The sequence below is a fragment of the Solanum pennellii genome, chromosome 6, assembly GCF_001406875.1.
Source record: "Solanum pennellii chromosome 6, SPENNV200".
Lineage (NCBI taxonomy): Eukaryota > Viridiplantae > Streptophyta > Magnoliopsida > Solanales > Solanaceae > Solanum > Solanum pennellii.
Window position 1 is genome coordinate 53,048,516 of NC_028642.1, and position 13,748 is coordinate 53,062,263.

At 32.6% G+C, this 13,748-nt stretch overlaps 2 protein-coding genes across 6 annotated transcripts; one reads left to right on the forward strand and one right to left on the reverse strand.

Moving 5' to 3' along the window:
• Positions 1–923: 923 nt before the first annotated feature.
• Positions 924–8,659, forward strand: LOC107021648 (serine/threonine-protein kinase OSR1-like). 5 transcript variants are annotated; one of them, XM_027917407.1, is made up of 20 exons: positions 924–1,006; positions 1,152–1,375; positions 2,019–2,273; positions 2,650–2,774; positions 3,009–3,053; positions 3,158–3,239; positions 3,322–3,390; positions 3,465–3,635; positions 3,759–3,824; positions 4,731–4,799; positions 5,083–5,253; positions 5,335–5,393; positions 5,537–5,707; positions 6,626–6,729; positions 6,843–6,928; positions 7,639–7,761; positions 7,844–7,886; positions 7,958–8,019; positions 8,162–8,223; positions 8,315–8,659. In XM_027917407.1, exons 2-20 carry the CDS (start codon positions 1,181–1,183, stop codon positions 8,373–8,375), a joined length of 2,019 nt encoding a protein of 672 aa, XP_027773208.1. In that variant the 5' UTR covers positions 924–1,006; positions 1,152–1,180; the 3' UTR covers positions 8,376–8,659. The 5 variants fall into 5 exon arrangements, with proteins under 5 accessions (XP_027773208.1, XP_015077834.1, XP_027773205.1 ...); XM_015222348.2 differs by having other exon boundaries at positions 7,979–8,019; XM_027917404.1 differs by having other exon boundaries at positions 7,958–8,223.
• Positions 8,609–10,420, reverse strand: LOC107021647 (ABC transporter I family member 17-like). The gene is made up of 4 exons (XM_015222347.2): positions 10,250–10,420; positions 9,576–9,902; positions 9,242–9,429; positions 8,609–9,164 (listed from the first exon to the last, which is right to left on the reverse strand). The coding sequence occupies exons 1-4, from the start codon at positions 10,320–10,322 to the stop codon at positions 8,910–8,912; spliced, it is 843 nt and encodes a 280-aa protein (XP_015077833.1). The 5' UTR covers positions 10,323–10,420; the 3' UTR covers positions 8,609–8,909.
• Positions 10,421–13,748: the final 3,328 nt, after the last annotated feature.

Consider the following 13,748-nt stretch of genomic DNA (forward strand, 5'->3'; position numbering starts at 1 on the left):
ATGTCGAGTTAATATATATTAATATTTAAAACTATAATGCATGAAGTAATATTTAAAACTATCATAAATTTTTAGTAATTAAAATATAAATTATTATTATTAAATAAAAGCAGAATCAGTATTTGAATCCGTTTTTCTGTTATTGGGACTTGGAATGAAGCTAATATTTCAACTTAAAAAAACAACAGAAAAATATCCCTTCCATATGCATACATTAACTTATATATGTGATTAATTAATTAGCATAGCTTATATATTTGGTTAAGTTTCATTTAATAATTTTATTTTTTATTTTTATATGATAAATTTTGTATTCAATTTTACGTTTAACGTATTATTATTTTATCTCTTATTTTACAGAATTAGGAAACAAAAAGGTAAGAACAACATTTTGTGAGAATAGAAAAAAACAATTAAAAACTTCATCCCTTTAAAAAATATATGATATCGATTGAAAATTCGAATATGAACATTTTAGTTTGATAAAAATAATTTTTTTATAATAGATATTTAAATTAGTCTAAAATTTAATTTATTTTTTTTTAGTAGATGTTTATAATAGTTTTTCTCTATAAAATAATCTTAATATTAACAGTACATCAATACTTATCCTTAATCGTAATTTGATTCTCAAAAGTATTTTTAGCAAAAATTTAGCTAAATTCAATTTGCTTATAAGAAGACTTTTCAAATTAATCACCCAAACACAATTTTTTTTTTTCAAAAACACTCTTCTGAAAAGCTATTTTAACAACGTGTTTACGAAAATAAGCAATTTACCTATAAAAAGTTTTTTAAGCTACGCTTTTATATATTTAACTTTTTACGTAATAACTAAAATACAATTTTAAGTATATTTTACATGATTTTTTTTTTTAACAAAAAAAAGGAAAAAAAAAAGAGAGTACCTATTCAGATGGGATACACACAACACGTATACCGGTATACGGAACTAAATCGCAAACAAAATCGGGGCGCAGAGTCTGCTGATATCAACTAAATCGCCGTAACTATTTTTTTTCTCTCTTCGATTTTGATTATTTGTAGTGCTTCAAACTTCAATTTCTCTGCATTGGATTTTGAAGTTCTCTGTATACGTAGAATCTGTGATTTCATGCAAACTGCAATTTTGTGTTTTTGACGTTCAATAGGTCAAGTGAAGAACTGAGTTTTTGGAACAATGGAGAAGAAAACAAATTTACCGAAGAATCCAAGCGCAAAGCGAACACAATATCCGATTGGATCCGAACAATATACAGTCTATGAAGAAATAGGGAAAGGAGTTAGCGCTTTGGTTCATCGCGCTCTTTGTATTCCTCTCAATGAGATCGTTGCAATCAAAATCCTAGATTTCGAGCGTGATAAATGTGATCTGGTACAAATTGTCATCTTTTTTTTATGCTTGCTAGTTTTTTCGTAAACTTCTGTTTTCAAGTGTTATATATGACGTTCAATCTCCAGAATACTTTCACAGTTTTTGAGTTCTCAAGTTATGTTGATCTTTGCCAACTTGTGTTTTTTCAATACTGAAATAACTACTCATAAAGGTGTTATATCAATGGTTTGGAGGAATATAAGGTTTTCCAGTGAATTTTTAAGAAATTGTGTTTTTGCTTTAGGATTGATGAGGTATATGACTAAATCCTACCTAGTGGAAGCAGCTAAGAAAGATTTACACCTTGAAAGAGGTCTGTCTTAGTTTATATGGAGACCAATGATAATTTAAATGCATGATTAGAAGAATAAGCTGTGATATCAAAAAGCTCTGTTTTGGAATTATCGCCTAGCATAAGAGCTCCTTGATCTTTGTTTTTTCATGTGAAAATCCATAATTGTATAGTTCTTATCATCTTGGTGAAATTTGAGGATTGAATGTGATGCATTTTTCTTTGTATTTGGATAAATAATCTTGTGAAATAGATTACTAGATATTATCAATTGTTTGCATTATGGTTGCTGATAATTTGATTATATGATGAAACAAATTGGTTAAATTTATTTTTCACATTTATATCCAGAACTCTGTGTCACGGGAAGCACAAATAATGGTCCTGGTTGATCATCCCAATGTTCTTAAATCATACTGCTCCTTTGTCTGTGATTACAATCTATGGGTTGTCATGCCTTACATGGCTCAAGGTTCCTGTCTCCACATACTGAAGTCTGCTTATCCAGATGGTTTTGGAGAGGTTGTCATTGCAACAATTCTACGTGAAGTGCTAAAGGGTTTAGAATACCTTCATGATCATGGCTACATTCATCGGGATGTCAAAGTAAGTCCATCTGTTACATAAGTTTCTTTTCATTAGCCTTTTTTAAAAGAATTTGATGAGATACATCTTCAAGCATGAGGTTTCTGTGTAAAAATTCTTCTGCCCTATTACATAGGGTGTCTATTGGACTTCTATTGCAACTTGCTAATTAATTTCATTTGAGGATCTCTTTGGAGTTTGGACATGGAACCAACAAAGAATATTTAGGATATGTTTTATGTTTTACATCGCATGCGAATATAACATAGGACAAATTCTTTACTTCTAGTGGTAATTTTAACCACATGGGCAGTTGAACATCACTAAGCTGTTCTGGACAATTACTTTTCTGGAACATTTGGAACTTGAGGTCACCATACTTGTATGGTTAATGTAGGCTGGAAATATTCTCATTGATTCACGTGGTGGAATAAAGTTGGGAGATTTCGGTGTATCGGCCTACATGTTTGATTCAGGTGACAGGCAGCATATGCGGAATACATTTGCTGGAACTCCTTGTTGGTATGCTTTAATTCAGAGATTGCTTCTGTCTTCTTCCCTATTCAGCTTATGTAATGCATATAATAGTTGAAGTGTTGAAGAACATTGGCATGTGTATACATAACACTGAGAATATTTTGCAATAGATGTGTGTACATTGTGCACATTCAGTAAACTTGGACATTTAAAATACTGATAAGTTCAGATTTATAGTACAAGTTGTTGTTTCTCCATAGTTTTATATTTCTTTTACAGGATGGCACCGGAGGTCATGGAGCAAGTGCATGGTTACGATTTCAAGTATCATTTCTGTGCATTTGAATATTCTGATTTTCTTGTACTTTTAAATTATATATTGGAAGTATTTTGTTTTTAAAGTATATATTTTGAATGGTTCCCCACAGAGCTGATATTTGGTCTTTTGGCATAACTGCTTTAGAGCTTGCTCATGGACATGCTCCTTTCTCAAAATACCCTCCAATGAAGGTACTGACAGTCACATCCTATATATCCTTTCCCTGTGGAACCTTTCTGACCACAAATGCATTGCATGTTTTTCACTTTGCAGGTGTTGCTAATGACATTGAAAAATGAACCTCCACGCCTTGATTCTGAGAGGGACAGGAAGTTCTCGAAGGTATTTATCATACTATCAATGTTTATCCTTCAATAATGTTGTTAACATCTGTGCTATTCTTTTTTCCTTCTCAGTCCTTTAGGCAAATGATTGCTAGTTGCTTGGTAAAAGATCCTTCAAAAAGGCCTACAGCCAAAAAGTTGTTGAAGCATCCTTTCTTTAAAAAAGCTAGGTCCAATGATTATGTAGCAAGAACATTGTTGGAAGGCTTGCCATCTCTTGGTGATCGCATGCAAGACTTGAAGGTCTGTTGCCATTCCACAATAAGATTCATAATTCCCTCGTTTTTGAGGTCATATATGTTTCCATCTAAATGACAGCATAGCCTCAGTATTTCTATGGATACAACCACCTTTTCTTAATTGTAGAGGAAAGAAGAAGAATTGCTAGCACAAAAGAAGATGCCAGATGGGCAGAAAGAAGAAATGTCACAGGTTGGTGCGCCATAACCATAGCAATATCACTAGTTGACGACTCTGATGGTTTGATATATGTATACTATGATATTATATATTACAAGTGGCATTTGTGATTCTATAATCATAAGGATTTTTAGACCTGCATGAGCAATAATATATGATTGCTATACACACTGTTTCTAGAGTATGCATTCAGTATCCTGCTTGTTTTTATTCACACCCACATACATGTATATATATGCTAGGCTTGCATTTGACAATTAGATGGTTCCTTTTCTATTAAAAGTTCTTAATTCTCGCAAATATGTAACAGAAACAGAAAATGAGAAAATCAGAAGTACAAGTGGCAACTCATACAACTCACTGGGTTAAATTGATATAGCAGATGAACTTATGTAATACTACTTTTTAGTGATTTAGACTTAAAACAGGATACTGGCAATTTGCTGGGAAAAGAGATTGAGGGATTTTATTTAGTTTGGCATGCATAGTATTTTGCTATACTTTGTGCCTAATATAACATCATTTTCCACACAGTTCCAATAGATCTACTTTTAGGAATTTAAACAATACCACACCTATGTTTTCCCAGAAAAAGCTTCACTAGAATTTTAGGATTGCCACTTTATGGGAAAAGCCTTTTCTTAACTTGGAGGTTACTATTTGATAATTCAACCCAGACAGAGATCTATAGTACTAAGATGCAACTTCTAGCTGACAGTAAAACAGAAAAGAACTTAACTATGTCTGATACAATAAATATGAAGAATTACGCTTAAAGCAAAGAAAAGAAACAAACTTAAAATCGTAATTGTTCCCAGCCATTTTTCTTGTTTTCTGGCCTATAGTTAAGGTACATATTTTGAAAGTCCCTTTTAACATCATAATTTGAACCTTACTCTGCTTCAACATCATGTGCAGAATGAATATAAACGTGGGATTAGCTGCTGGAGCTTTGATGTTGAAGATTTGAAGGCACAGGCTTCCTTGGTATTTGAACCTATATTTTATTGCACTTGTTCTAATAAAATATTCATACAAGTGTGCTTTAGCCTTTGATTTTTGATAAGAAATGCATGTGAAGAGGGCATAGTAGCGCTCAGGTTTTCTCAAACACAAATTTGTCAAGTCTTTTAAATATTAATGATTCACCTTCGCAACTGCTATAAGACGACTTCACATCTGGATTATCCTTCGTGGATTTTTTTTCCCCTAAAAGCAAGGGATATGCAGGTTTGCAACCAATATCATTTTTTCCTCTTTTTACTTTTAGATTCCAGATGAGGAAATTATTGGTGAGAATGACCACGGGGGGAGTTCAGATGCGCTCGCAGGGCTTGACTACCAAGGAAACCGGCTTCAATATCAGTTATCTTCGCCAGAACTTCCAAAGCTTCAGTATCAAGTCTCCTTTGGAAGTCAAAGTTCCGATGCTACAGGATTTGTATGTCAATGTTCCCTTTGGTTTTATAGGGAATTATTTGTGGTCTCTCCTCCTAAGTCCTAATAATACATCTCTCAACAGGATGGTAACAATCCATCTGCTCCTCCTTCGCCTGCTGAACGCACCATGGATTATAGCAGGTAAACAATCTTATGTTGAGACTCTAACAAGCTGCTCTTGCGTCATGCTTTTTCCTAATTCAAAGGACCTACCAAATTTATATTATATGGTGGCATTATTACAGTTGCTAAGATGCTGAACTATACCTATTTCATCTTTTCAGACATAAAACTGAGAAGTTTGATGACGATTTAAGCATTGCTAGTCCATTACATGATGCTCAAATTTCTCAAAATTCTTCTCCATGCCAAGAGGAGATGAATTTTGTTGGAAAAGGTGAACAAAAGATTCATGCAGAAACATTTGAGGGAATTCCCATAAATACTTGTCAAAGGTATGCCATTAATTATCTCAAAACTCCCTTGACTATTTTGCCGAGGTGGTCTATCTTCAGTGTGAGGATGCTAAACATTTTCCATGTGAATTTTAAACCTTAATGTTGTAGCATCTATTAGCTTCAGCATTTTATATTTCTTGACTTGTTAAGTATGAGCTCTTTGTTTTTCCAAAAGTGACTACTTTGACTGGGCTTCTGCTCTGATCTTAATACATTTGAATAGAGGATACAAGTGACTCTTGGATATCCATTCCCTGCTAGATAAGGAAGTAAAATATGGTTTCCAAATTGCTTTCTCCTACATCGGGAAAGTTTGCAGTGTATAGCTGACTAGTGGATTTCGTACCACGTTTCATATCCCTCTTGCAACAATGTCTTACCACCAAATCCTTGTAATGCTTGTGAGCCTCGAGCACCTCTAAGGCTCTAACATCATCAAGCCTTGGATACAATGAACTATGAAAAAAAAAGGTTATACCAATTATTGATCTACCTCTGTAATGATTAGGCAGCAAATCAAAGGCCATTACCAAATGCTTATAATATCAGAAAATTTTCAATTGAAGTTGTCTTCACTTGTTAGGCTGAAGCTCAGACTACTTTCGAGAGTGATTTTCATTGGATTAAAGCTAGTTTCTATGCTAAATTACTGATTTCAGGCAATTAAGTAGGTAAAAAAGTGAAATGCCTGGGACAATTTATTTACAATTTTCTTTGATCAATTTATTTTGATATGCTTTTGTGAACTGCGAAATTCTTTTTGGTATACAAATTAAGTACATCGATTTCCTAATTCCTTTTACTTAAAGTCATTTTCTATGTGCTTGTTTGTTTAGTTTGATAAGCAACCATATTCTGTGGTACCACTTTTTTTCTGCTGAGTTTCTAAATTTGTCTTTTCTTTTCTGTATTTAGTGATAAAAGTTCATCCCAAAATGTATCCAGTTGCAATGTGGCTTTTCCTCAAACAGCTGATGATTTGCCAGCTGAAGTATCTTGTAAACATTCAAGAACTTCAGGCAAGTTATAATGATACAGCATGTATTATTGATCTTATAAACACACTTTCATCTGAATACATGCTGGCATTTATTTGTTTAATATTTGCTTGCTAAATAAAGACTGTATTTAGCCGGTAGCGGTGAAGATTGTGAGGAGAAGACTAAGTATCAAGTTATTCAGCAGAAAGGACGATTTAAAGTTACCTCGGAGGAAAAGGTGAATGTGGAGCACTTAACTTTATCTTAATAATAATGCTGAATCTCCCTTGAACTGGGGAATCGTTTTTTACATCTTTATCTGCAGTTAATTCATTTCCAAAAGAGCAACAGCATGGAGGTGGTTTTTGATAGCATTCCCTCCCCCCGGACCCTCTCCCTCTATGTCTTTTGTTCTCTCTCTGAGAAATAGTTTTCTTAGCTGGTAAACAGATATGATATAAGTAATCTCATTTGGTATCTCTGCTTTAGTGGATGTTCGAAGTATTCAAGAATCTCTCAAATTTTGTAGTGGCTAATGTTGTTCTCATCATTGATAAGGACTGTGTTGCTAGATTAAGTTTGCATATCATTTGAGCTCTGGACTAGTGAATGTAATTCTCATCAGTGACAAGCATGTCTGTTCATGAATTTCCACTGATGTTATAACATTTAATTCATTCTTCAGGGCTGTTTAATTAATTCCATTGCATCAAATTATTTAATATTTTGAAATTTGAGCTTTGGGATTGAGTTATTAATGCAGTGGTAGATTATGCAAATTGCTTGGTAATGTATGATGAGTCAGAAACATATAAGATACAGGGCTATAAACATAAACATAAAACTAGTTGCTAATTCTTAAAGTCTAGTAAACCACTGATCTTATCTTCACCTTCTCTTTTCCGTTTTCTTTATTGTTTTTATGAAAAGAAGTTATGGATTATGCAGGCAACTCCAGAAAATCTGACTGCTACTCAACCATTGCCGACTGATCCTACACCAGCTAATCATTCTTCCCAGTCCATATTCCCAGTGTTGCAGAATGCTTTACAGGCAACTATTATTGGAAGAGTAAGAATGGATCTAAAATTATGACTTGCTAAGTTTTTTTGTTCTGCTTAGAAATGTTGTAAAACTGTTTTTATTCTAACAGGAGAGTATTCTTAGTGCAATGAGGCAAGTGGCCGACTCCACAGGTGCAGCAACTAATGCCTCTTGAATTTTTGTGTATCTTATCTATATGAAAGGTCTAACTTCATCTGTTCAGCTAACCTTTCCATGGATGCAGGATGTAATCCATCAAATTCAGCTGGAGTAGAGAAATCACTGGTATGGATTTGTACTAATCTTGTTGCGACATCCTCCGCAAATTCAACCATAACCAGGAATTACTATTCTATAATTTCTCTCTTTTCTTCATTTCTTGGGGGATCCAACATACTATATAACACCCTTCTCTCTTTCTCTGTAGTTGGAGGCAGCTCTTGACAGGGAGAGGGATTTACATCGTGAAGTTGCTGATTTACGATGGAGGTATTATGATTATGATTATACATTAATCTTGCCTGTTAATTTTGGATATCAAAAATAGTAGTCTTGAAGCGTCTGTTTACTTGATATGTAGGCTCGAGCGTTCCCAGGAAGAGCTTCAAAAATATAAAACAGAAAACAAAAGCCCAAAGTGACAAAAATTTGTGTGAAGTCTACATCAAAGTGTAGGAGATAACTGACTTTGTAAATGAGATACCAGAGTTAACAGATTTAAATTTCATCCCACTTTTAGGGTGAAGGTATGGGCTGCTCTCCAACTGAGTTCGACCTCAGCACTAGGGTTGCCTTTTTCCCTTTTTTTTTATACTTGTTTCTGCTTATTCTTGTTTTACGTACATGTTGAAGTTTTAGAGAATATCATCCTTGGTGATATTAATTCATATTTCTATTTAAAACCTTTACAAGAATTTGCCCCGTTTTTCTTGGTTGCGCCATCGGAAAGATTGTCGTGGGAGGTAAAATACCTTTTTTTATTAAAGTGTATTTTTCTACACGTAGTTTCAGTAGCTAAATTAACCTCAGGTAAGATTGGCTCACTCGAATGGGTTGAGATTCTTCCATATTTTGGTGACTTGAATCTCTCTTGCTAACCATTATCATGCTTCTCCGCTAGTTCGTGCCTCGATGTACTTTCCTTGCCCCTGGTTCTACTTTTCGCCTAAACTACACTAGGAGCTGAGTTGAAGAAATCTTAGTGCCATGGGATGCTTAGCTTCAGAGAGTTGATCAGGCTTTATAATTTCCACAATCTCCCCATCAACCAGCAGGCACACTATATCAGCTATTCTCTGTATTTGCTTGATGCTATGAGAAACTATCACAATTGTCATCTTCTGATCCTTCTTGAGCTTTACTAGAACGTCCTCGATATTCTGTGTTGATATTGGATCTAATGCACTAGTTGGCTCATCCAATAGCAGAACCTTAGAAAAGATGGAACAATAAGTCAGACAGAGTCCTCTTTCCAGTTTTAAAATGAGTATTATTGCATTTCAGTCACCTCTGGTTCATTAGCTAAGGTTCTGGCAAGTGCAACTCTCTGTGCTTGGCCAACAGATAGTTCCCCACCTGACTTGTTGAAGAAAGATGAGTCTAGATCAGCCAAAGTCAGCAACTTGTAAACCTCATTATCACTTAGTTTCTTTCCCTTGAGTTTTGGCCCATAACGTATATTATCTGCCACTGTACCTACAGATTCATGAATCAAGCATCAGTAGTTACTGTGATTGTATCAGACACAAAGTATGATCTTTCAAATTGGTCAAGTTCAAGTCTGTCTAGTTTACTAATAGGTTTGCGTTTTTAGTTTGATCTTAGCAATTTAACAACCATACCTTCAAAGAGAACTGGAAGTTGGAACAACATGCCAACCTTACGACGAAGACAGATCACATCCAGATCACAAATATCAGTACCATCAAGAAAAACAGTTCTCTTAGGGGGTTCCCATAATCGATTTAGCGCTCGTAAAATTGTTGATTTTCCGCTACCACTGGGGCCAATAATCCCCATGATTGCTCCTCTTGTTATGTCAACTCTAACACTCTTCAGTATAGAATCACCCTTATCTGATACCTTGTTCAGTCCCCTAACCTCAATCTTAGTTTCTGTTGCACCTTTAATATCATTCATTTCCACTGCTAGTAGATGCCCTCTTTCTCCTGCTCACCATTGTCACAGATTTCAAGAAAGAAAAAATGACTATACAATTCTGAAGTCCAATTACATTTCATCATTCATCAACAAAACATTTTATTTTACTTAGCAGGAAAATAATCTATGTTAAAGCATTTTGATGAAACATTAAAAGAAAGGTTAGCGGTAGCACATATTCGTAAAATTAGTTGAGGCACACCCAAACTATTCCGTCAAAAGTGAGAATTTTCATGGTGAATCTGAATTAATCTAAGTCCCCCCAAAAGAAGTCTTGAAATGGATTAACTAGATCTTTTTTATGATTATAACATACACTAGAATCATATAGATGATGAGTTTTGCTTCAACGTACCTAATGAAATCTCCAAGGAGTGTGAGCTATGGAGCTGAGGACTAATTTTGCCCCAACTTTGTGATATCTCCATGGTATGTGAGTTACCAAACTGAGATTCAGCGTAGTTACTTAATTATCTGCACACGAGAGTGCCAAATGAGGAAGACAAGTCTTTTTGGTTTTATCTCGTGTAATGAGACTTTTTAAAAGTATTATAGGACAAATATACCTTCCCTAGTTCTTCCTTAAGTTAAGTAATTGTCATGTCATTAATATTGATTTTAACACGTAACTGTTTTGTTTAGGTAGAAATGTCAATAATAGGAAAAGAGCTCTCAGTGGGATATACTCAACAAGCACAAAAATAGATAGATTATTGCATTGGATTCTAAGCCGTTTGGTTGGAAATAAGTTATCTCAAAATTAATTATTTTGTAACAACTTATTTTATTAATATAAATGGTGGGATAAACCAATCCTAAGATTATATATTCTTATCTCTTACACGAAACGACTATAAACATGCTTTGACTTTGGCTAATCGGTCCTAATTTTTGTTTACCTAATTTGATTAAGAAAAAAAGTGGTATTTTGTGCAGCTTGTGTGAATGAATGGACCAATTTGAACTTTTAATTAGGTTACCATGGACCTGTGAAATGTAAAAATAGAATTGTATATCGAGAATTTGTTCAAGACCATATAAAAAGATGATTAATTCTATCACCAATTGATATGGGAGACTCCACACACCCCACTGGACATATGAGATGGAGCCTGACCTTCCTTGATAGCATGACAAAAAAATGAACTGATAAAATTAATTCTAACTCCAAAATTAGTACTTCATTTGTCTTAATTTATACTACTCACTTTTTTTAGACAGTCTCAAAATACTAATATATTTCTACGTATAGTAATTATTCAAATTTTAAATGTCAATTTTGCCCTTAATGAAATGATATATAACCTCTTAAATAATTATTACTTATTTTAGACTGCAAGTTTCAAAAATCATCTTTTCTTTCTTGAATTTCGAATTGAGTCAAACTAATATTATAAATTGAAACACAGGAAATAATAAATTTTGTGGTAACACCTCTTTGACACGAAAGTCAAAGTAATTAGATCTAATTTTCATCTTTTACAGATTTTGTTATCTAACCAAATTGATCGAGCCAACTAGAGAATTGAAAACCATGCTTTGAATGTTGCTCATAATTTTATATGAAACATGTATATGAGTAGTATGTGAATTTGAAGAGTCCAGTTTCTACCTTCCACCTCTCCAATATTGACGGCTTCCCTAATACTTTTTCTATTAGTAGTTAGAGTGACCACCGCCTCCATATTATACTGTTCTTATCTCGATAGGCCTTAGTTATTTCTTTGTTCATTTTTTACTTATTAGGTTTTGATTCACGAGAGTCAATTTAAGTGTTTTAGAAGTATGTTAAGTAGGGAAAAAAGAATATATGTATCTTTGAACTATCGTAAATGGTATATGAATAACCTCCGTCATACTTTTGGGACATCAGTGCCCTTACCATCCATAAACTAGAGCATATATGCCCTTCACTCTAACGAAAGAATAAATAGGGACACGTGACACAATCTTATCAATCGATAAATGTCGGATCGGTGGATAAGATTATGACACGTGTATGCCTGTTAGTACAAAGGGTATATATGTTCTAGTTTTTGGACGACAAGGACACCAATGATCCAAAAAATATGACGGATAATATTTGCATTCCATTTACGATAGTTCGAGGTTACATCTGTCCTTTTTCCCTATTAAATAATATGCATTGTCTTAACGTTGTACTATTGCCTTGACATGACACACTCTTTCGCTTAAACTTGTCATGTACCCTTCTACATATGTCCATGGCCGGATGCAACTCATAAATACTAGATACATTCAACGGAAATATTTTCGATATAGAATTTGAAAAAAAAAATTATTATATAGATGTTAGATTTGAACTCCAATTTTAAAAATACAATATAAATTAGATATTTTTTTTAAATAATTGAATATACTAATTTTTGGCTCCAAACTCTGTCTACCTCATTAATTTCTCTTCCTTTTTTTTTTTTCCATTTCTTGTTGCATGGCATGAGAATGTTACCCTTAAACACAATTTAGCATTTGGTATGGATGATTAGTTCATAAATTTAAAGGTAAAATTAGGCTTCCCTCCTTTTTATTTTTGCACATATTTCGTTCATGTGGTAATTTAAAATAGTTAGCACATATGTATATATATAAATATGTCAATTGAAGTCTCGTTAAAAAAATAAAGAATATATATGATAAATGTTAATAATAATGAGGTTATTTTGACACAATCATTTAACGAAGGATGTGAATAAGTAATATTAAAAAATTGATGGGAAAATTTGATCTCCCACCAAATTTAATTAGTAAATAATCATTTGGAGTTAAAAAAAATAGTAAAATGACATGAGTGCAATTTTGATAATCTTTTTTATGTGTTTATAAATGAAGATACTATTATAGTCTACTAATACATTTCTGCAATGTTTTTAAAAGTTTAATATAAGAATATTATTAATTCTCCAATACACTTGTTCTAACAAAATCATTTTAAAAAAGTAGCTTAAACATTGTACAATGAGGTTTTTTTTTAAAAGATCTTTTAATGATGGACATACAAATAATATTATCAAAAGTTTTTTGTAAATTTAATTGTTTTCCTAAATTTGATTGGTAAAAAATGATTACAATTTACACATTGCGTTATCACTACGACTGTAATTTTGGATAATTTTTAACTTTTTTAATAGTAATATCGTTACAAATGCAATTTTGATAATTTAATATTTTTTAAAAAAAAATAAAGTTTAAGGTAAAATAATTAATCCTCCAATATACACTTGTTCTAACAATATCATTTTTTAAAAAGGTAGCTTTAACATTGTAATGAAGTTATTTTTAAAGCAATATTTTAATGGAAAACATACAAATAATTACAAAAGAATTAAGATAAAAATTATTCTTTTCCTAAATTTAAATGGTAAATGAATCACGTGTTACATCAAATTTTATAATAACATCATAACGGACACAATTTTGATAATATTTTAATTTTTTTAACGAAAATATCATTACAGACATAATTTTGATAATCTACAATAATCTTATATAAAGTTTGAAGTAAAAATTAAAATAATTAATCCTCCAATATACCCTTGTTCTAATAAAATCATTTTTCAAAATTAGTTTAAACACAATATTTTCCTCGAAGTTGTACTCATAATACTCAAAAACTAAACAAAAGAGTAATTAAAATGCAAAAATTATCATTTAAAAATATCACACCCACTCTCAATAATTGTTACAAACGCGCACGCCTCACTAAATACCTAATCACCGCTTGCGTGTTGTAACAAGAGAGAATAAGAGCGTGGGCAGTGAATTTTTTTTTATATCAATTAACGAAAATAAATAAATAAATTTTATTCAGTATATAATTCAGAAAAAAATAGCAG

Excerpts from the sequence above, each read along its gene's own strand:
- LOC107021648 (XM_027917404.1), top strand. The coding sequence starts at position 1,181 with ATGGAGAAGAAAACAAATTTACCGAAGAATCCAAGCGCAAAGCGAACA. Across the intron at positions 4,800-5,082 it reads TGAAGGCACAGGCTTCCTTG|ATTCCAGATGAGGAAATTAT; the intron begins GTATTTGAACCT and ends TTTTACTTTTAG. Across the intron at positions 6,730-6,842 it reads TAAACATTCAAGAACTTCAG|CCGGTAGCGGTGAAGATTGT; the intron begins GCAAGTTATAAT and ends GACTGTATTTAG.
- LOC107021647 (XM_015222347.2), bottom strand. The coding sequence starts at position 10,322 with ATGGAGATATCACAAAGTTGGGGCAAAATTAGTCCTCAGCTCCATAGC. Across the intron at positions 9,903-10,249 it reads CTCCTTGGAGATTTCATTAG|GAGAAAGAGGGCATCTACTA; the intron begins GTACGTTGAAGC and ends AATGGTGAGCAG. Across the intron at positions 9,165-9,241 it reads CCTTAGCTAATGAACCAGAG|GTTCTGCTATTGGATGAGCC; the intron begins GTGACTGAAATG and ends ATCTTTTCTAAG.